Source organism: Schistocerca piceifrons, chromosome 3 (genome assembly GCF_021461385.2).
Source record: "Schistocerca piceifrons isolate TAMUIC-IGC-003096 chromosome 3, iqSchPice1.1, whole genome shotgun sequence".
Classification (NCBI taxonomy): Eukaryota; Metazoa; Arthropoda; class Insecta; order Orthoptera; family Acrididae; genus Schistocerca; species Schistocerca piceifrons.
Window position 1 is genome coordinate 570,997,908 of NC_060140.1, and position 22,764 is coordinate 571,020,671.

Consider the following 22,764-nt stretch of genomic DNA (forward strand, 5'->3'; position numbering starts at 1 on the left):
TAATTTTATTAGTTTTCAATTACAATATAATACTTAATGTATAGTGTGTTGTGCAAAATTGATTTATGAGACCCACATACCATAACTTGTTTTGCACATTAAATGATATAGGAAGATGAGACCAAATGTTTAGAGTTTAATTCTCCGTTGACATCACACACAGCTGTGTAATTACAGGAGAAGACACTGGCTGTGACATTGTTGAAGTGATTTTTGTGGCATTCATTGACAATGATTTAGGGAAAGCATAGAAAACATAATCAGTTCAGACAGATTGGTATTTGTAGCCTACTCATCCTAAATAAGAAACAATTGGTAAGTGGAGAAGAAATATTGTTCAACATGTAAAAATATGTCACCCATAACTGTATTATAAAGGTTGTCTTTCTTGAGCTTTTTCCCATTGTCAGATTTGATCAGATTCTAGAACATGCAACTAACTTCTAAAACTCTGTGTGTCATCTTGGAGCTCATCATTTCAACATCTTTGGGCTGAATGGCATATGCAACAGGGTGGCCAGTTTATGATACGCAGTGGGCAATTCCCAGTCAACTGCAGCACTCACTCACCTCACATGAAATAAAAAAAGAAGCAACTACCAGGATTAATTTCTTTTTAAAGAAAATTAAGTATATTAAATAATAATCTATCAGAGGTATAATTAAATTAGACACCACCAGTGATTGTGCCAGCAACGGGAGTATGAATATTGTCGTAAACAAGTTTTTGACACTACAGTATGTATCAGAGAAATGGTTTTATCAACTGCCATTGTCTATGAAAATAGCATGCTATGACTGTCTTTCTTGGAAAATGCCTGCTTTGGAAATAAAATAATTACATGTGGATACTATTTTGTCTATCCATTTCTCTATGCAAGCTGTTGTGGTGGTAATGTAAAAATGAGGCAGTAAATCAAACACGATGAACAGGAAATGTCAAGTTCTTCTTCTAAAGCACTAAATAAAACAAATTGAAGACATAAAACTGTTGCATCTATGATATTACATGTATTAGTCATAATACCTTAAAATGTGACAGAATTGTGGACTAAGAAGCACAAACAACCTGTATCGAATTCTCCTCATCATCAAACCACAGATTTATCTGTTAGCTGAATGTTAACTTCACCCTCCATTTCTATTTTTTCTCTCACAGGAATTGAAAATTATGTAACAGAATAAAATAATTCATTTAATATTATAAATGACTACTGCTAATCTGTGCAGTCCTCCTCTACATGCACTTGTTGCGAAGTAGGATAAATCGTTATGATCTGCTACACATTATTTCTCAGCACATTGCAACCATTTATGGACTGTTTCTTTACACCATGATGACACACTTTCTCATCTCCATATGGTTGAAAAGTTCTCCATATGAATTGCTGTATAAGAAGTCATGGAAAACTTTACTCCCATCAAACAGTTCAGTTCTCCTGACCAGTTCAACAAGAGGTATATTATAAATCATAATCTTTGCTCTGGTCATTATTTTTACAGATGAGGGTGCTCTCAGTTCCAATGTGGCCTCTTCTTTTAAGTTGTTTGGCCAGTGTAATATTATAATGCACCTAACAATCACCTTTCACTCGGCATAGAATTCTGAGGTGGGGTGCTTGGTCAGAAATGCAAAAAATTGTACTGTTGATGTTGTCTGAGGAAGCACTCACCAGCGTCCTTGGTACATACTGCTCCAGCTATGTTAATGGTCATAATCCTACCAAAACATTGCACATTGCTTGACTTTCTGCATATGACATAAGGAGCCTGGAGCCCCCACTTGTACACCCATTGTTGTAGTGAAGTGTCATACTTCTGGCCAGAACCAAAACTGGAACTGTTTAACATGATTACCCTACAGGAGAAGAAAAGAGATTATATAAAGAAATGGTTGGCCACCAAATATAAGCTTTTGTCAAATATGTCATCAACTCTGATAGAATATCAGACCTTTATTGGACACCAGGACTCAAATGTTCAAAAGATAATGAAAGAACTTAGACTGATAATACTTGAAATTGTTTTAGAATATGTAGGAAGTATGTCGTCAGAAAATTTATGGCCAGTATTTCTGGGACACCCATGTTCACAGCATTCTGTCTGATATAATGTAAATTTTCAAATGGAAGCAAGTGCCTAATTAATGTGGCTAATTAACTGTCCTGTGTTTATAAAAGCCCCAGCATTGTTTGATCAATGACTCCATCCAGATTTTTACATCTAAATGGCTTAGCCATGGTCTATATTAGGCCTGGTCATTGACATCCTGTGTTTTCATGTTTAATCTTTGAGTAAAACAGTCACAAAATACATGTTCATGTCAATTTAAATTTCATCCAAAAACACCATTCATCATAAGGTAGCATCATTTGTAAGAAATATCATGTTTCAAACATAGTTGCCTAATGTTCTTCACTTCGTTAGAATATTAAAAGAGATTTAAGTTTACGTTTGTTGTCATTTCTCATTAAAACAACAATCTTAGCAAATAAATTTGTCACAAAATGCATCAGTGAGTGTCTCTAAAGTGCTACACTCTGTAGGAAATTACATTAGCGGCCATAGAATTATATATGTTAACAACTTTTCCTCGTGTGAAGCTACTTCGTTCTGATTTTTCAGCCTCTTCCTTTCCTGTCCCAGTCACTTCGCCCCACCATTAGTCACAGTGAGCTGCCTGGTTGCTCTTTGTTGACATGTAGGTGTGAGCAAGTGCAAAATGGTTCAAATGGCTCTAAGCACTATGGGACTTAACATGGAGGTCATCAGTCCCTTAGACTTACAACTACTTAAACCTAACTAACCTAAGGACATCACACACATCCATGCCCGAGGCAGGATTCGGACCTGTGACTGCAGCAGCCGTGTGGTTCCAGACTGAAGCGCCTTGAACCACTCGGCCACCGCGGCCGGCTGAGCCAGTGCACTTGAGCATTTTGGCGAACAGGCCTTGCGTAGAGGATTATTTCAGAATGAATCTCTCACTCTCCAGTGGAGTGTGTGCTGTTTTTGAAACCTTATAGCTGATTAATACTTTGGTTAAGCCACATCTCTGTAATATCCTTTCTTGCTGGAGTGCTATTCTAATGAGGTATGCAAGAGACCTTTGATGAAGTTTGGAAAGCTAAAGAGAAGTACTAAGTTGTGAGTCATACCTTGATAGCTCAGTCAGGAAGAACATTACCTGCAAAAAGCCAAGCTCCATATTTGAGACCTGTAGAACACAGAAGGTTTCAGTTCTACAAACCAGATTTCAAACTTTAAAACATTCTCAGGAGCTGTGTGAACTTTGGCCATAATTTATTTGTTATGAAATGCAGATTGAAGATGAAAATACTGTAGAAAACCAGGAAATTGAGGTGATGGGACATGGATAAGATGAAACAACCAGAGGTTGTTGAGAGTTGCAAAGAAAACATTATTCAATGACTAACTGAAACAGAAGAAATGATTACAATGAAGAGGAGTGGATAACTTTCAGTGGTGAAATAGCGAAGACAACAGAGGAACGAATAGTCAAAACCAAACAGAAATCATTGAAACTACATGAGGTATTAAATTTAATTGATGAAAGAAGAAACATGGAAATCCAACAAATGAAGCAGGCAATAGGGAATACAATCCTCTAAAAAATTAGATTGATAGAAGGTGCAAAAGTGCAGAGCTAGAATGGCTAGAGGAGCATGCAAAGTTCTAGAAGGATGGGAAAGATTGATGCTGTGTGTACACAAATTAAAGTAACCTTTGGAGAAAAGAGAAGCAATTTATGAAAATCAAGACCTCAGGTGGGATGCTGATACCGAGCAAGGGAGGAGCAAAGGTGAAGCTGGAAGGAATATAGATGGACTGTGTAAAGGAAAGGAAGTTGAAGACAATATTGTGGAAATGGAAGTATAAATGTGTGAAGATGACATGAAGGAGGCAATACCATGAGAATAAATTGACAGAGCACTGAAAGATGCAAGATGAAAGAAGGTACCTGGAATAGACAAAATTTGTCCAGGATTATGAAGATCCTTGTGAGAACCAATTATGACAATACTTTTTGATCTGGTGTGAAGGATACACGAGACAGGCAGAATACCCTTGGAGTTCAAAAAGAATGTAGCAATCCTAATGCCCAAGAACCTAGGTGCTTACAGGAGCATTACTCAACAATCAGGATAATAAAAAATACCAACACAAATTATGTACAGGATAATGGAAGACTGTTAAGTTGATAGGAACATGTGAGGCTATCCTGATCCTACGATTTATCTTGGAAGACAGACTGAAGAAAGGCAAACCTACTTATATAGCCTTTGTAGATTAAGAGAAAGTTTTTGATGATGTTGACTATAATACACTCTTTAGAATTCTGAAGTTACCAGCAGTAAAATACAGGGAGCAAGAGATTATCTACAATTTGTACAGAAAGCAGGTTGTAGGTAGAAAAACTGGAAGTAAAAATCAGTTCCGTTCAATTTATTTGCTACGAATTTTAGACCTGTTATCTGGAAACTCTAAACAGGTCATAAATATTTGTTAATCATGGTGACATACAATGTTTTATATTAACATTGTAGGAAAGGACAGATTGCTACTTACCTTAAAGAAGGCAGGTCAAGTTGTAGACAGGCACAATTAAAAGGCATTTATGTAAAGCTTTCGGCCACAGCCATCATCAGTAAAAGAGAGACATGCATCATTGACATACAAAAGCAAGCACACCTCACAGGCACACTATTGCCAGCTCCAGCATCTCAGGCCAAGATGTTACTGGCAGCCTTAAAAGAATTCAAGGTTTGCCGACTAACTACAAATATACATACTTCTAAACCTAATGTTGCTACACTATTCTACATCACCAACTCTGGTATGTGCATGCCTCAGCAGTCCTCGAATCTGCGTATATCCGTGTGGGTAGCCACAGCATTCTTTCTTTTCTTTTTATTTTCTTTTTTTCTTATTCGTATGTATGTGTATTTAAAGTTTCTCTTAATTAAATTTATATGTGCCTATCATATTCCATAATTGAGGAAATCCTTCTTGTAACCTGTTGATATTATTTTGATATTAAGAGTGTCGACTTGTTCTTATAGACTGAAAGTTAAGTAGTTGCTGTATAGATATCCTACGTGCTACCATACTGAGTTTAGTTCACAAATTTTGGTCACTGATAGTTGCTTGCAGATTGCCATCTAATTTTCTGCAGTCTCTTTTTACCTGAAAAAGGGGGCATCTGAGAATTATATGTTCAGTGGAACCTTTCCCTCCACATTCACAGATTGGTGTGTTACTACAACCCATTCAATGCAAATGTTTGGGATATGGACTCTGACCTGTTAATAGGTGCACCATACCTCAAGTAGGGGCAATGTCACGCAGTTTGAGCCTGTTCCTAATGCTTGAGAATATGCTGTAAACATGCCCTGCATGCTCTTAGTGTTCCAGTCAAAATGCCATTCATCTAACTTTCAAGCTCATAAACTCTTTTATCAGTAATATGCATTACTGTGATCTTGTGCACACAATTATATTAATCACACCCCAACCAATACAGTACTACCCTGTAGCATACCATGACATCCATCAGACATATCATGAGGAGCAACCATAAACCCTCTACAGATATAGTGTGAAAGGCACCAATGAGCCTCAAAAGTATGCTCTACTGAATTTATTGCAGTATTGTTTTGTAGCTACCTAGTCTAAGGCAATACACCAAGATGCTTGCAGTAAGCCGACAATGGTGTTGAAGACAGCTTCGTAATATGACCGCACCACATGCAACAATAATTTATATTCATCAGTACCAGCATGGGCAACCTTAAGCATTATTTTGGCTGCTTTCTGAATAACAGATTATACATGTTCTAGAAACTTTCTTTTCTCATCTAGAAGAATGCCTAAGTATCTACAAACAGTGTTGGATTTTACAGTTATTCTGTCAAACTTCAGGGAATGATTTCTGACCAGAGAAAGATTTTCCTGCAGAAATATGTATGTGGTTTTATGAACAGCTATTGTCAGTTTGTTGCTCTTGCATCAGTGCTGCATTTGAGCAAGCACATAATTTGCCTATTCCTCAAGTCTTGCCTTGGAGTCTGCAGACACAACTACTAGGATGTCATCTGTATATGCAACAACTCCTTCAGCAGCAAATCTGCCCCATCTAACAGATGTAATAGGCATTCGATACTAAGATCCCAGAACAGTGGACCTTTTGTGGAACCTTGTGGAAAACCCTTGGTAACCATCTTGCTCTGCCCCACAAGCTACTGGATGCTACATCCACTGAGTACTCTGCAAAGCTCTTCTGCAGACATTTGGGGACCCTGAGATCTCGAAGGTGTGCAAACATTGAAGGCCACCAAAGACTGTCGAATGCACCTTTGATGTCAATCATTAGCGGGACTGCATACTTTGTTGTCAAATGTTCTATATTCTGAAGAGCTCTGCTAACCGCATCATCTATAGTCTTCCCTTTTCTGAATCCATATTGAATCGAAGTGTGTGTGAGGGAGATGATAATTGAGAAGGGAGTGAGACCAGTTTGTAGTTTATTCCCCTTGTTATTCAATAAGTACATAGGCCAAGCTGTGAAGGAGAAATCTGGAAAGGGAATCAAAGTTTAAGGAGAAGTAATAAAAACTAGATTAATTAATAGATATTGCAGCTTCAGCTTCGATAAGTCATGGAATTCGGCACTTTCTGTAATAAACTTACAAGATGTCACAACAGTACAATACAGAGTGATAGATCAATATCCCAGTGTGGATCGACTGTGCAGTCACAGACATAATACATGCACTTGCACTTATTTGCTGCCAATCAACATCTCTTGCACCTGTGTATCTGTGAATGCATGCACAGTGGCGTAGTCCACGAGTTTCAGAGGATGGAGCGTTACATCTTTTGGTTTACTCTGAAGATGGCTAAACAATGTACAGCAGAAACATTAGAAGTGGTTGCACTTCTGAAGTTTAATGGTGTAGTCATTGCACTGTGAAAACATGAAGATGAAAATAACAAACCTCAACCAAAAAATACAAAGATAGTTGAGAATGCTCAGGATATAAATCAAGTTGACTTGGGTGAAATGCATATCATGTTCTTAGGAGGAGCAAGGTATAATTTATTGTTTAAGGATGATTTTTTTTCCATTTGTGAACCATTTATTTTCTGAAGACAAAAGCCCAGACTGTTCACAAATTAGAAAATTTCATGAAAACAGCTAGAAATTACTTTGGGAGGAAGGTCAAATGTTTAAGGCCAGACAGTCGGACCAAAATCAAGAATGCTCACACTAGAAGAGTTTTAGATGAACTTGAACTTTTCCATGTCAGGTCACACACATGTAGATCTCGCAAGGTGGAAGAATTGGAAGAGAAATGCATACAGAAGTCAGAATGATCAGCAGTGCATGCATGAAACCTGAATGATAACTCGTGGTCTGAAGTGATAAATTATGCAGTGTTTATGCTAAATTAAACTGGAATGAATAGAATAAAAATTCTGCTGAACTGTGGGGTATGGATGAGGAGTGGATATTATTAATTTGAAATGTTTAGGATGTGATTGCTTTGTTCTAATTGATGATCACAAATGAAAACAGACCTACAAAAAAATGAAAGAAAGCAATCTTCATTGGATATGATTTGGATTATTTCTTTTACAAAATATATGTCCCTGAGGAAAGACACATTGTTTCTCTGATGAAGTAACTTTTTATGAAAGAATTGGAGATTAAAGTTAATCTACTAAAATTAAGACTTTCAAAAGAGAAACAAGAAGGAAATCAAGTACATAGAAGAAAACCAAATGTCTCGTAATTCACTCTGTGATGTCTCTGAAAATTGCAGAGTATCATCTGCTATATAACTCAAAATAGTCTGCCATGGCAAATATGTGTTCGACACAACTTAGGACACCTGCCAGATTCTTTGACTATGAACTGGATCTTGTGTAGCACAGTAATAATGCAAACTTTTACATGATAGGAAAAGAAGACATTTCTATTTCAGATTCCATAAAAGACAAAAATTAGATTAAAGCCGTGTCTATGAATACAAATACCTCAAAAGTTAGGAGTCTTGTAAATCTTCCAAAGAATGTGAATCCTTTAACCTGCCATTGTGTGTTGTGTCAAAAAGCATTACAGTTTTTATGAAGTGTAAGTAGCTGCAAGAGGTTGTGACCAGAAGGAGGGACAGGACTTTTCAGCAACTTTTAGTCCTTTGATATGTTAAGAATCAACTAGACTACTACTTAGTCATTGAGCACCTATTAAAAAGAAAATAATGACTTTTGATGTTAAGACAGCATTTTTATACAGTAACTTGCAATAAGAGATTTAAATTAATCAACCTGCCAGATTCAACAGCAGTTCAAATAAAACTTATAAATTGAAGAAGAATTTATATGGCCTAAAACAGATTCCAAAAAATTGAAATGAGAAACTTTCGAAGTTTATTGAGAGACTGGAATTTGTAAATACTGATGACAATCCTTGTGTCTTTTACAATGAAGACAGAAGCATCATTATACCATTGTTTGTTGATGATGAAGTAGTTATGTAGTAATTCAGACAACCTTGCTCAAATTCAAAACCAGTTGATCCAACTGTTTGAAACAACATTTGACAGGATATTTTGTGATTAAATGTCACAGCTTGAAACAGAAATTAAAATAAGTTCACAGATAATTTTTGCAAATCAAATTACATACATGAAATCCAAAGACATTTTAAATTCAATGGTTCAAATCCAGTGGCTACACCTATTGAACATGGAGTGGTGATAGTTAAGAAAAACTTCGGAATGATGAGCCACTGAAGAGATCTGAACCCTGCTGAGAAGCTGTAAGAAGTCTGTAGTAACACTGTTCACATTTACGTCGCACTTTACTTAGCGTAGACCGGGACTGTGTCCTAGGCATGCCCGATGTTAACTGACTGGGCACGGCCCATGCTGCCGGAGTTGTTGTTGTTGTTGTTGTTATGCCGGCAGAGGTCGCGTCTGAATTGTCGTGTGCCCTCTGGTGGATGGGACTCTACTTGCGGCAACTACCGTCCGTGATGCGCCGTGCCAATGTGCGCCTCCTGCGAACTTTCTGGTGGCTACTGCACTACTCCTCCTATGGGGGATGAAGCCACTGTGATCCACTGCGTCGGAAGGTGGAGCGTCGGGCAGGAGCGATGACCTCCATTGGATGGCCGGAGTCGAGGGGATCTGCTAACCCTTGAGCCGGAACCTTCGAATACAGCTGGAAGTGACCCACACGAAGAGGCCCCCGTCGTCCCACAACTGGAGCCCGGGACAGAACGGGCGACAAGCTGTCGAACTCCGGATCCTGTTCCACCTCGGGAGGGGCAAGACCCTGTGGTGGGGACGAAGGGGAAGGGATGACCACAGGTGAACCAGCCTCCTGAGAAACCGGGCCTGCTAGGGGGGCCGGCTCTCGCTGGGGCATCTCGAACGATGGCGATGCCGGTGCTGGAGCTACTGGAGGCTGCCAAGGCTGAGAACCATCGCAGTGCGGCAGAGTCACAGCGGGGAGAGGAGGTAACATCCCCTGTGAAACCGACACAGGTGCCGGCAATGGGGAAGCCGGTGTCCGAGAGGTCGGAGGGTGGGTGCCCGAACGTGGATGTAGCTGATTTTGGTGACGACGTACCACCCGGTCCCCCGCCTGCAAGGTATAGAGCCAGCGGCCATTTCGGTGCAGGACCACCGCCGGTATCCAACGTGGATTGCGACCAAACCCACGGGCCCAGACTGACATACCCAGTGGAAAGCCAGGTACTCCGTTTTTGAAGACTGGCGAGGACCAGGCCGGAGGAGGTGCAGCAGAGTCCTAGGTTGACGCCCATGGAGGAGCTGTGTGGGGCTGCGTTCTCCCATTGGTGTGGTCCGGTATGCCGTCAAGAAAAACGTCAATGCTTCCTCCGCAGGAAATTCGTGCACATACTTTTTCATCTGCGTCTTAAATGTGCGCACCATGCGCTTGGCTTCCCCATTCAATTGTGGATGGAAGGAGGGAGAGCAAACATGCCGAATACCGAAGTGCCTACAAAAATCCTGGAAGGTCTGCGAAATAAACTGTGGTCCATTGGCCGAGACCAGGGTGATTGGCAGACCTTCCACAGAAAAGATTTTTGCTAGTGCCTGAATTGCCACTTCTGAAGTGGTTGAGGAGCAGCGAACCACATATGGGAATCGAGAATAAGCATCAATGACAATGAGCCAAAAGCCATTGAGAAACGGGCCCGCAAAATTGATGTGAACACGTTCCCATGCTTGGGTTGCCGGCGGCCATGAAGAGAACGCTGCCCTGGGAGATGCCTGTTGGCTCGCACACTGGGAATAGGCGGCCACCAAGTGCTCAATTTCTCTGTCAATACCGGGCCAGTACACATGTCTGCGAGCCAAGGTTTTAGTACAGGAAACACCCCAGTGCCCCGCATGTAATAACGTGAGGACCTCCCTTCGTAAACTTGCAGGAACAACCACACGAGGAGCTGTATCATCGGTAGCCAGAAGGAGAACTCCTTCCAAGACCGAGAGGCAGTCTCGTAGAAGAAAATAATTACGAAGAGGTTCCGAGGCCCGGCCCGGAGGGCGGGATGACCACCCCTGCTGAATGAGGCGAACTACTTGCCGGAGAACCGGGTCAGCCGCTGTTTCCCTGGCGACTCGAGAACTAGTGATCGGGAAGCCATCAACCGCTTGGCGGGACGCCACATCCAAATGAAAACACATAATCTCCTCTCGATCGAACGTAGGATCCGGGCCCACCGGAAGACGGGAAAGAGCGTCAGCGTTGGCATGCTGTCCTGTAGGGCAAAAATGAATGTCATAATGGTACTTAGAGAGGAACAAGGCCCAGCGCTGTAGTCTGTGGGCCGCCCTATCCGGAATCTGAGAGGCGGGGCCAAATAACGATATTAACGGCTTATGGTCAGTGATTAACTGAAACTTCGTGCCATACAAGAAACGGTGAAACTTGGTAACAGCGTAGACAATGGCCAAAGCCTCTTTTTCCACCTGGGAGTAATGGGCCTGCGCGGGACTAAGCGTTTTAGATGCAAACGCCAGTGGTTGCTCGGAACCATCTGCATTGCGATGGGCCAGGACCACCCCCACCCCATACTGTGAAGCATCTGTAGACAGGACCAGTGGCTTATGGGGATCAAAAGCAGCCAAACAAGGGGCTGACGTGAGGAGGCCCTTCAATGAGGTGAACGCTCACTCACATGCAGGCGACCAATCAAAAGGAACACCCTTGTGCAGAAGGCAGTACAGAGGGTGGGCTATAGTGGAAGCCCTGGGAATGAACCGGTGGTAATAGGCTATCTTGCCTAAAAAAGCTTGTAACTCTTTCAGCGAAGCGGGCCGAGGAAAGTTGACGATACCTTGGACCAAACTTCCTAGTGGCTGGATGCCGTGCCGAGATACAGTGTAGCCCACATACTCCATGGACGGTTGGAAGAAGGTTGACTTATGCAGGTTGCAACGCAATCCCACAGACCTGAATTTGAGAAAGAGGGTGCGAAGGTTGTGCAAGTGTTCCTTCGTGCTGCGGCCTGTGACAATGATGTCATCCAGGTAATTTATACAATGAGGGATTGTCGACGTGACATGCTCAAGATAACGCTGGAATATCGCCAGGGCACTGGATATTCCAAAGGCCAACCGCTGGTATTAGTAAAGGCCAAACGGGGTGTTGACGACCTCCAGCCGTTTGGAGTCCTCATCAAGTGGTTTCTGATGATAAGCCTCCGACAGATCGATTTTCGAAAAATATTGGCCTCCTGCCACGGCGGAGAACAATTCATCAGCACGAGGCAAAGGATAGGTGTCCACCACCAATTGGGAATTAATGGTGGCCTTGAAATCGCCACAAAGACATAATTTTCCCGAGGGCTTCCTTACAAAAACGAGGGGCAAAGCCCACTCACTGGAAGAAATGGGAAGAACGACCCCTAGGGCTGTCAGCCGGTCTAGCTCTTCCTTTACCTGAGGACAGAGAGCCAAGGGGATCTGCCTCGCGCGTAGAAAACGTGGGCGAGCCGACGCCTTCAACGTTAAGTGAGCTTCAAAATCTGAAACACCCCCAGGCCCTCCTCAAAAATATCTGGAAAGTCTGAGTTCAAAGATTCCAATGATTGATAGGGAACGTCTTCGGAGACCAACTGTATGGTGTCAGCGATAGAAAAACCGAAAGCTTGAAAGGCATCCAGGCCAAAAAGGTTAGCGGAGCTCGCATCACTGACAACAATAAAAGTAATAGGCCGAGTGACTGATTTGTAAGTCACGTCGGTAGTGAATTGACCCAGTAGGGGAATGAACTGTTTACCATAACCACGTAGACGCCGGTAAACTGGCGCCAACGGGGGCGATCCAAGATCGGAATAAGTTTGTGCATTCAACAACGAAACTGCCGCAACCGTATCTACTTGCAGTTGTAACTGGCGCGACCAAACCGACACCTCGATAAAGAGTTTGCGTGCCGATGCGTCGGGAGCCTGGCCCGATGAAACTTCCTGAATGTCAACGTCCATGTCCTCTGTACCTGCTTCCTTCGATTCTTTTGAGGCTGAGCGGCAAACTTTAGCAATGTGACCTGTTTTGTTACATTTGCGACATACGGTCCAACGCTGGGGGCACTCTGACCGATCATGATGTATACAGCACGACGCACAGGACGGCAACAGGGGCCGGCGGCCGGAATTCTGTTTACGCTCCGTGCGGGAGCGGCCGTAACAACCGGATTGCACCGCTCGCATGTCGTCCACCCCGGACACAGTGGACGCGGCCGCGCCACCCTGAACCTCCGCGACGTCGCACCACGCTTCCGGCTTTTGACCTGCTGCGTGAGAGACTTCATACGATTGATCCTCGAGGGAACGGTCTTCTAACTGCAGGGCCCGTTGCCGGACCTCCCTATCAGGGGCCGAACGAACAACAATGACGTCGCGTACCATAACGTGGGCATACGATTCTCGCGACTGCTCCGTGACAAAATGACACTTGCGACTAACACCGTGCAGAGTAGCGGCCCACGCCCGGTAAGACTGATGGGGCTGTTTCTTGCATGGATAGATCTCGACCCTAGCCGCCACAACATGCGTGCGGCGGCGATAATATGTAGACAGCAATGAACACAATACGTCAAAAGACAAGGATGAGGGTTCCTGCAACGGCGCTAGCTGCCGCAAAACTTGATACAGCGAGGGAGATATCCAAGACAAGTAGAGAGCACGACATACCCCCGCATCGGCAACATGAAACGCCTGGAAATGCTGCCGAAGGCGATGTTCATATGCGTCCCAATCCTCCGCCGTCTCGTCATACGGGGGAAAGGGAGGAGGGAACTGCGCCGGAGCAGACGGCCTGGAGAGCAACGCCGGAAGCACGTGTTTCATGGTGGCCATGAGCTCCGTCTGCTGCGCAACCAAAACCTGCACCAAATCCTCCATGCCATGGAGAAGCTGCGAAACCCGAACGATGACGCAACACGCGAAAGAACGACACTACTGGTCGCCAATTGTTTAGTAACACTGTTCACGTTTACGTCGCACTTCACTTAGCGTAGACCGGGACTGTGTCCTAGGCATGCCCGATGTTAACTGACTGGACACGGCCCGTGCTGCCGGAGTTGTTGTTGTTGTTGTTGTTGTTGTTGTTATGCCGGCAGAGGTCGCGTCCAAATTCTCGCGTGCCCTCTGGTGGACAGGACTCTACTTGCGGCAACTACCGTCCGTGACGCGCCGTGCCAATGTGCGCTTCCCGCGATTTTTCTGGTGGCTACTGCAAAGTATGTTGTACCTTTTAAAAGTATTTCATGTGGATATCAATTTTTCTGTTAAATACTTAAGCAGATTTAATGATGAACCAGTGACAGCATGGCTGAAGCCACGCAAGGGGCCTGGGTTCGATTCTCAGCTGGGTCAGTAACAAGCAAGATACCAAAGTGGTATTAAATAAAAATACTTGCATCTGGCAACCGAACTCCTCAAAAGGGGCTCCCACACAAAATATGCCATATGCACATTTCATTTTGTTACAAAATTTTCCATATTTTTCCGCATCTAAAATGAACTACAGAGTCTGGTTTAGTCTTTAATGGAGACAAGCACTACTTGCTCATGTTGATTATGATGATGTGGTGATATCTCAACTAGATGCTTCACCAGTAGAGCTCTCATCATGTGATAGTACTCCTTTGACTGGTATGCTCAAAAGAAATCTACAGCTGAAGCAGAGTACTGAGCTGTTGGCTCTTTGATTGATGATATATATTGTATATGATGCCTTAGAAAAGAACTTGCAGTTTCAGCAGAACTGTGTTATTCACAACTGAGCTGTCATACATTCATTGAATTATAGCTACAGAAAAAAATTACACGAAAAATATTGAAATTACAAGAAAGTTCATTAAACAACACATCAGAAAAACTACCAAATTAAAATATGTTGGGAGATCAGATTAACCAATTGGTATATTGACTAAACAATTTACTTGTAAAGTGTTTCAAGAATTAAGAAGAAAAATATTTAAGGAAGAGTGTTGAGAATTAATTATTGTTCTTTATTCCTGTTTTCTTGTTATGTATAATTCATAATGATCATATGTATTTTTCCTTGCCTTTTCATGGTACTAGGGTGTTGTAGTAACTACTTTTTTATCTGTCTCTTTGTGAGTCTTATAAATATGCCATATTAGTATGTGTTCAAATTAAAATGTTCTTTTTTCAATAATGTTCAAATGGTAATTTACAGTTAAAGTCAATCAAGATTATGTTAAACTGTACTAGTGATTTTGGTTGGGAATATCACAATTTCAACATTTACTCGCCAGTATAGTTGCTTCTTTACTGAGAAGGAATATTATAAATTTCAAGGATCTTGAGGCAAAGACTATCCTTAAACAGTCACAGTAACTCTTTTATCTTTTTGAACAGTTAGAAAATAGATCTTATGACTTGTCTACCTGTTCATCTTGTGATTGTTGAACATATTCATGTTTTCTTCTCTCATAGAAAATTAACATGATGTCTCGATTCCCACATCCATTCTTTCGAAATATGTGTTTCAGATGTTTTATCTCAAGAGTCCCAGTTGTGCCAAAGATGGGTGTTGAAGCTGTGCGTGCTGATATGTGTGTGTGTGTGTGTGTGTGTGTGTGTGTGTGTGTGTGTGTGTGTGTGTGTGTGTCTCTCTCTCTCTCTCTCTCTCTCTCTCTATATATATATATATATATATATATATATATATATATATATATATATATATATATATATATATATATATATAAAAAAATAGGGAAACATTCCACGCGGAAAAAATATATTTAAAAACAAAGATGATGTGACTTACCATACGAAAGCGCTGGCAGGTCGATAGAAACACAGACACATACATACACACAAAATTCAAGCTTTCGCAACAAACTGTTGCCTCAGCAGGAAAAAGGGAAGGAGAGGGAAAGACGAAAGGAAGTGGGTTTTAAGGGAGAGGGTAAGGAGTCATTCCAATCCCAGGAGCGGAAAGACTTACCTTAGGGGGAAAAAAGGACGGGTATACACTCACACACACACACACATATCCATCCACACATACAGACACAAGCAGACATATTTAAAGACAAAGAGTTTGGGCAGAGATGTCAGTCGAGGCGGAAGTGCAGAGGCAAAGATGATGTTGAATGACAGGTGAGGTATGAGTGGCAGCAACTTGAAATTAGCGGAGATTGAGGCCTCCCTTAAAACCGACTTCCTTTCGTCTTTCCCTCTCCTTCCCTCTTTCCTGCTGAGGCAACAGTTTGTTGCGAAAGCTTGAATTTTGTGTGTATGTATGTGTCTGTCTGTGTTTCTATCGACCTGCCAGCGCTTTCGTATGGTAAGTCACATCATCTTTGTTTTTAAATATATTTTTCCCGAGTGGAATGTTTCCCTCTATTATATTGATATCATTAATTTGAACCAAACAATTACGTTTGTTATTGTTACTGTTGCATTTCGAAATCTTTTCTGTCGTCTTATTTTCTCTTTTTGTTTTTGCCAGTAGTTTCACTTTGTATTCACCTTCTCCTTTTTACCGTAATCTATACAATTTTATCCCGCCTATATATACTCAATAATACGTAACCCACTGCCAAACCATATCCAAAAAAATTTTTTTGCCGCTTTCAACACTACCGCCGCTATAAAATCCACCATTTCTAGTTCCTTTCACCTTTTAAAAAACCATTTCGGCTAGTTCTAATAACTTTCGCTTTATATCCATTTCCGTTTTTCCCACATCACCGATAATTTTTAGCCGCTTCCCACAGGTTTTAACCTCATTATTTCTTCGTCAGACAATTGTTAGCCTCATTTTCATAATCTGCCACCACAAAACCACTCCTTTTAATATATTACACGCAGTTTTTTCGAAATTTTCCCGAATTTCTCCGTCCTCTAACGTGTTTTGGCGGCAACACAACCACCTAACCTTTGTGCACATCGTTGTCTACCAACCCAAGTCCAACATAGCCCAGCTGTAGCCAACACCTTTTCGCCTTTTTTCACACCAGTTCACCAGTTAATTTCCAGTCCACCTTTATCCATCCCCATATATTTTTATTTTCATTTTCATTTCCTCATGTTACACTTTCCACCTTCTAATACCATGTCACCCTCACAACACCCCCACAACAACCCCATTAAGTTTTATTTACATTCCCTCCACAAACATGCCTTCGCCCTAGCCAGATTACGCTCCCATATGCTATTTTCTCAAGCTTGTCTGACATTTGGCATTACCCCCAAAGGCCTCACACTTAAAGTTCCCATCTCTGGCTGCAACCCTTCTTTCCATCAGTCCCTATACCAGTTCCAAACTGAACAATCCATTGCCCTCACCCACCTAATCCTTCACCTATACATCAACTTAGCCAATGAACACACCCGTCAACTCCTATCCTTAATAAAAGTCCTTAATCTTTCCTCTCCCACATCCACACCGGCTGTTCAGAGCATCCTCCTACAGGCCAACCATAAATTAGAACAGCATGCCACCCTCCACCTCAAAAAACTATCCAATCTCCTGGTTTCCCACCTCCGGAAAGGCAACTCACTCACCCTTCAAAACCTTTCCAGCAAACCTCAACCTCCTCTCATTGCACACAAACCCAGTCTCTCCCATCTACTCAATCTCCCACTTCCAGCTCCACTCCCTCCAAAACCTCAAAATTCCAATCAACACAATCTGGAACCACAACACCCTAATTCAGTAGTTAACCTTTCCTCCAAACCTCTCTCCCAATCCGAAATGTCTGTCCTATCCAAAGGCCTCACCTTCAGCCCCACTCCCAGATTCAACCAAACAGCCCTCGTCAAAGATTTACTGTCCTACACTCGTACTCTCTGCTGGAAATATCACTTTGCCACGAAGAAAAATGATCCTAATCCTAATCCTACTCCTAATGATCCAACTCCTCAAGACACCATCCAAATTGAACCCTGCCTGGAACAGTTCCGTCCTCCGTCACAGCGGGACCCACCTCCTCTTCCTCAAAATCACCCTCTCCAAACCTTCCAGGAAGTTCTGACTTCCAGCCTTGCCTCTCAGTCCTTCTTAAAAAACCTTAATCCTACTCCCAACATCACCACTGCTGAAGCCCAGGCTATCCGTGATCTGAAGGCTGACCGATCCATCGTCATTCTTCCGGCGGACAAGGGTTCCACGACCGTGGTACTTGATCGTCGGGAGTATGTGGCTGAGGGACTGCGTCAGCTTTCAGACAACACCACATACAAAGTTTGCCAAGGTAACCCCATTCCCGATGTCCAGGCGGAGCTTCAAGGAATCCTCAGAACCTTAGGCACCCTGCAAAACCTTTCACCCGACTCCATCAACCTCCTGACCCCACCGACACCCCGCACCCCTACCTTCTACCTTCTTCCTAAAATCCACAAACCCAATCATCCCGGCCGCCCCATTGTAGCTGGTTACCAAGCCCCCACAGAACGTATCTCTGCCTACGTAGATCAACACCTTCAACCCATTACATGCAGTTTCCCATCCTTCATCAAAGACACCAACCACTTTCTCGAACGCCTGGAATCCTTACCCAATGTGTTACCCCCGGAAAGCATCCTTGTAACCATTGATGCCACTTCCTTATACACAAATATTCCGCACGTCCAGGGCCTCACTGCGATGGAGCATTTCCTTTCACGCCGATCACCTGCCACCCTACCTAAAACCTCTTTCCTCATCACCTTAGCCAGCTTCATCCTGACCCACAACTTCTTCACTTTTGAAGGCCAGACATACCAACAATTAAAGGGAACAGCCATGGGTACCAGGATGGCCCCCTCGTACGCCAAGCTATTCATGGGTCGCTTAGAGGAAGCCTTCTTGGTTACCCAGGCCTGCCAACCCAAAGTTTGGTACAGATTTATTGATGACATCTTCATGATCTGGACTCACAGTGAAGAAGAATTCCAGAATTTCCTCTCCAACCTCAACTCCTTTGGTTCCATCAGATTCACCTGGTCCTACTCCAAATCCCATGCCACTTTCCTTGACATTGACCTCCACCTGTCCAATGGCCAGCTTCACACGTCCGTCCACATCAAACCCACCAACAAAGAACAGTACCTCCATTATGACAGCTGCCACCCATTCCACATCAAACGGTCCCTTCCCTACAGCCTAGGTATTCGTGGCAAACGAATCTGCTCCAGTCCGGAATCCCTGAACATTTACACCAACAACCTGACAACAGCTTTCGCATCCCGCAACCACCCTCCCGACCTGGTACGGAAGCAAATAACCAGAGCCACTTCCTCATCCCCTCAAACCCAGAATCCCCCACAGAAGAACCACAAAAGTGCCCCACTTGTGACAGGATACTTTCCGGGACTGGACCAGACTCTGAATGTGGCTCTCCAGCAGGGATACGACTTCCTCAAATCCTGCTCTGAAATGAGATCCATCCTTCATGAAATCCTCCCCACTCCACCAAGAGTGTCTTTCCGCCGTCCACCTGACCTTCGTAACCTGTTAGTTCATCCCTATGAAATCCCCAAACCACCTTCCCCACCTTCTGGCTCCTATCCTTGTAACTGCCCCTGGTGTAAAACCTGTCCCATGCACCATCCCACCACCACCTACTCCAGTCCTGTAACCCGGAAGGTGTACACGATCAAAGGCAGAGCCACATGTGAAAGCACCCACGTGATTTACCTACTGACCTGCCTACAATGTGATGCATTCTATGTGGGAATGACCAGCAACAAACTGTCCATTCGCATGAATGGACACAGGCAGACAGTGTTTATTGGTAAAGAGGATCACCCTGTGGCTAAACATGCCTTGGTGCACGGCCAGCACATCTTGGCACAGTGTTACACCGTCCGGGTTATCTGGATACCTCCCACCAACACCAACCTATCCGAACTCCGGAGATGGGAACTTGCTCTTCAATATATCCTCTCTTCCCGTTACCCACCAGGCCTCAATCTCCGCTAATTTCAAGTTGCCGCCACTCATACCTCACCTGTCATTCAACATCGTCTTTGCCTCTGCACTTCCGCCTCGACTGACATCTCTGCCCAAACTCTTTGTCTTTAAATATGTCTGCTTGTGTCTGTATATGTGTGGATGGATATGTGTGTGTGTGTGTGAGTGTATACCCATCCTTTTTTCCCCCTAAGGTAAGTCTTTCCACTCCCGGGATTGGAATGACTCCTTACCCTCTCCCTTAAAACCCACTTCCTTTCGTCTTTCCCTCTCCTTCCCTCTTTCCTGATGAGGCAACAGTTTGTTGCGAAAGCTTGAGTTTTGTGTGTATGTATGTGTCTGTTTGTGTTTCTATCGACCTGCCAGCGCTTTCGTATGGTAAGTCACATCATCTTTGTTTATATATATACTACAAAAACATATATATGTATTTTTTTTTTTTTCCACGTGGGAAAAATATATCTAAAAACAAAGATGATGTAACTTACCAAATGAAAGCGTTGGTATGTTGAAGAGACACAAACAAACACAAACACACACACACAAAATTCAAGCTTTCACAACGCACGGTTGCTTCATCAGGAAAGAGGGAAGGAGAAGGGGAAAGATGAAAGGATGTGGGTTTTAAGGGAGAGGGTAAGGAGTCATTCCAATCCCGGGAACGGAAAGACTTACCTTAGGGGGAAAAAAGGACAGGTATACACTTGCGCGCGCGCACACACACACACACACACACACACACACACACACACACCCACACCCATCCGCACATATACAGACACATGATATGTCTGCTTTCGATCATAAGCTCTTATTTCTTTGTGCTCATTCTTTCCTCTTTTGTCATTTCCCTTCCCTTCCCTTCCCTTCCCTCTGTTTCCCTACTATTTACTCCTCTTTTCCTCCCATTTACTCCTTTTTCACCATTACCAGAATTGAACCGGCCCTTTGTTCTCCACCCACATGTGTGCGTGTGTTCGTGTAGCCTTCCGCAGCTGTCCTGTGTGTGTGTGTGTGTGTGTGTGTGTGTGTGTGTGTGTGTGTGTGTGTGTCATGTATGGTATATAGAGTGAGAGAGAGAAATAAAAGCGTGTGTCATGTATGGTATATAGAGCGAGAGAGAGAAATAAAAGCATCTGGTGAATGGTTGCCTGTCCTCATTTCTGTTTTTATTTCAGTTGCGTCAGCTCAAGAAGAAACTGTGGGCTCTCCGTCTAAAGTCAGCTGAAGACAGAGACTTCTGCACAGAAAGTAAAAGTGCTGCATTATCAACTACGAAAACATCAAACCTTGAGAGAGAATGAAAATATCACTTCTGGTAAAACTAAAGAACTGCAACTTTCAGTTTTAGCCTTTATGAAAATTTCTGGAATGCATTTCATTTGTCAGTCAAATCTAAGATTAACAGCTATGCAGAGTCTACAGAAAAAGTAATTTCTCCATTGTATGTGAATATAATAATTCATAATAATTACCCCCTATCTTGTCCCACCACTGTAGGTAAAGCTGAAACTGAAGCCTATAGCCCATTTAAGATCAGATGAAGTAACTGTAAATGATATTTACAAGCAAATGATTACACAAGAGTTTTCATTGATCAATTAATTTTTAATATCTCATTAATTAAATTATGTGGACTTGCGGTAGACCTGAAATAGTCTGGATTGCAAAACTTAATTTTTACTGACTTTAAGGAGATATTAATAATTTATCCATTAAAATTAGGTAGTATTCTAACAGTGAGTGTGATGTTGTGTTTAACACTCTGGACATTTGTGTGGAAGGATGGAGTTCAAACCCTCATTTGGGTTTTTTGGGTTTTCTATCTTTTCCCATAAGTCACTTCATCTGAATCCCAGAATGGCTTTCTCAGCACTGCTACGTGGATGTTGCCCCTTATTTTGTCCACTGGAGCTAGTGCTATCCCAAATGACAACTTAACAACAAGAGACTGGACTCTTACCTTCCTTCCCTTGTAACCAACTGAAATCTTCTCATTCCGAGACATTGTCATTACAAAATGCATGACATAACCTAGATCATGAGCTAATGTTGTGAGTTAAATTTCATATCTCTCTGCAGTGTCCTGTGAAGTGAGCACACGTGACAGTATTGATAATGATCAGTGGTGACGTTGAGCTCAGTGGTCCCCTTGGTGCTATGTAAGAGGAGTAGACTCGTGGCCACACTGAGTTTCACTCTCTCCCGTACTTCTAATTGCCAATAAGCAACACAGACCTGACGCTAAACTCTAAATGTTCACGTACACTCAAAAAATACACTTAAGCCACAAATTCACACTTTTCACCGTAAAAATATTGTGGCAACCTCTAAATTCCAAATTTCGGTGACCCACACAGTCTGCCCTAGCAGATGACTCTGTCCATGCAGCTGCACCTGAACTTTCTCCAAAGAGCCCATTCGTGATAAGCAACTGCTGACAGGAGTGTCTTCTCCTCCACCACCACATGCAGAAACAGATGCTTCCACTGGATTTTCCGCTAGCTGGAAACAATGCCATTGTCAGTGTGTCCATGCGCTGAGCATTAGCAAAGTAACAACATGTGAGTGTCAGTTCAAATGCAGTGAGTGTATAGTGTTTTGTAATGAGGACCTAGGTACTGTACAAATACTTGTGATTGCTGCAACCTAATAGCTTCCCAATGGCAGTGCATGGCCATATCTCAGTGAGTTGGCATTGCATTGTATTTTGCAAATAACTTGCAGGCATCTTGTTTACTGAACAGGACCAGTGGCGTACCTGTCAGCATGATTTGAATTTGCAACTAGTTGTTTTAATGCGAACACCTCGCTGTTGTTGGGCGCCTTTCTGAAACCAGTACAGTATATTCCATGCGAACAAGAACATGAAGAGAAATAAACAGGTGGTTGAAGAATTTTGAACAAAGTAGTTTTTGATCTTGTGTAGTTTGTGCTTGAATAAATAATCATGTGGCTAAATACCTAACCTCGTGCGTATTTCGAAGATAAGCACTCTGTTCCATTGTACTCCTGACTACTTTGCCTTTCGAATTAAGTGGTAATGTGCTCTGTGCAGTAAACACTGACAACACAGCATGCATACCGAAGCTGATGACCCTGATTCTTGAATTTTTTTCACACGGTTCCTCTCTCCATTAGAGTGCCCATTGTATACCTCTGTGCCACACAGCATCTGCGCGAGCACCAAATGTGCAATCCTTGTCTTCCCTTCTTCCAATTAGTCCAGCCACACTTATTACGGAAATGCAGCACATGTCAGGAA

At 42.8% G+C, this 22,764-nt stretch overlaps 1 protein-coding gene across 1 annotated transcript in view; it reads left to right on the top strand.

The window, feature by feature from the left end:
- The window catches only part of LOC124787983, a 164,997-nt gene extending 143,963 nt beyond the window's left edge, over nucleotides 1–21,034 (top strand). Inside the window, exon 10 of the mRNA XM_047255008.1 lies at nucleotides 20,678–21,034. Coding sequence (XP_047110964.1) covers nucleotides 20,678–20,803 — 126 coding nt within the window. The 3' untranslated portion in view covers nucleotides 20,804–21,034. The remainder of the gene's footprint in view (nucleotides 1–20,677) is intronic.
- Nucleotides 21,035–22,764: the final 1,730 nt, after the last annotated feature.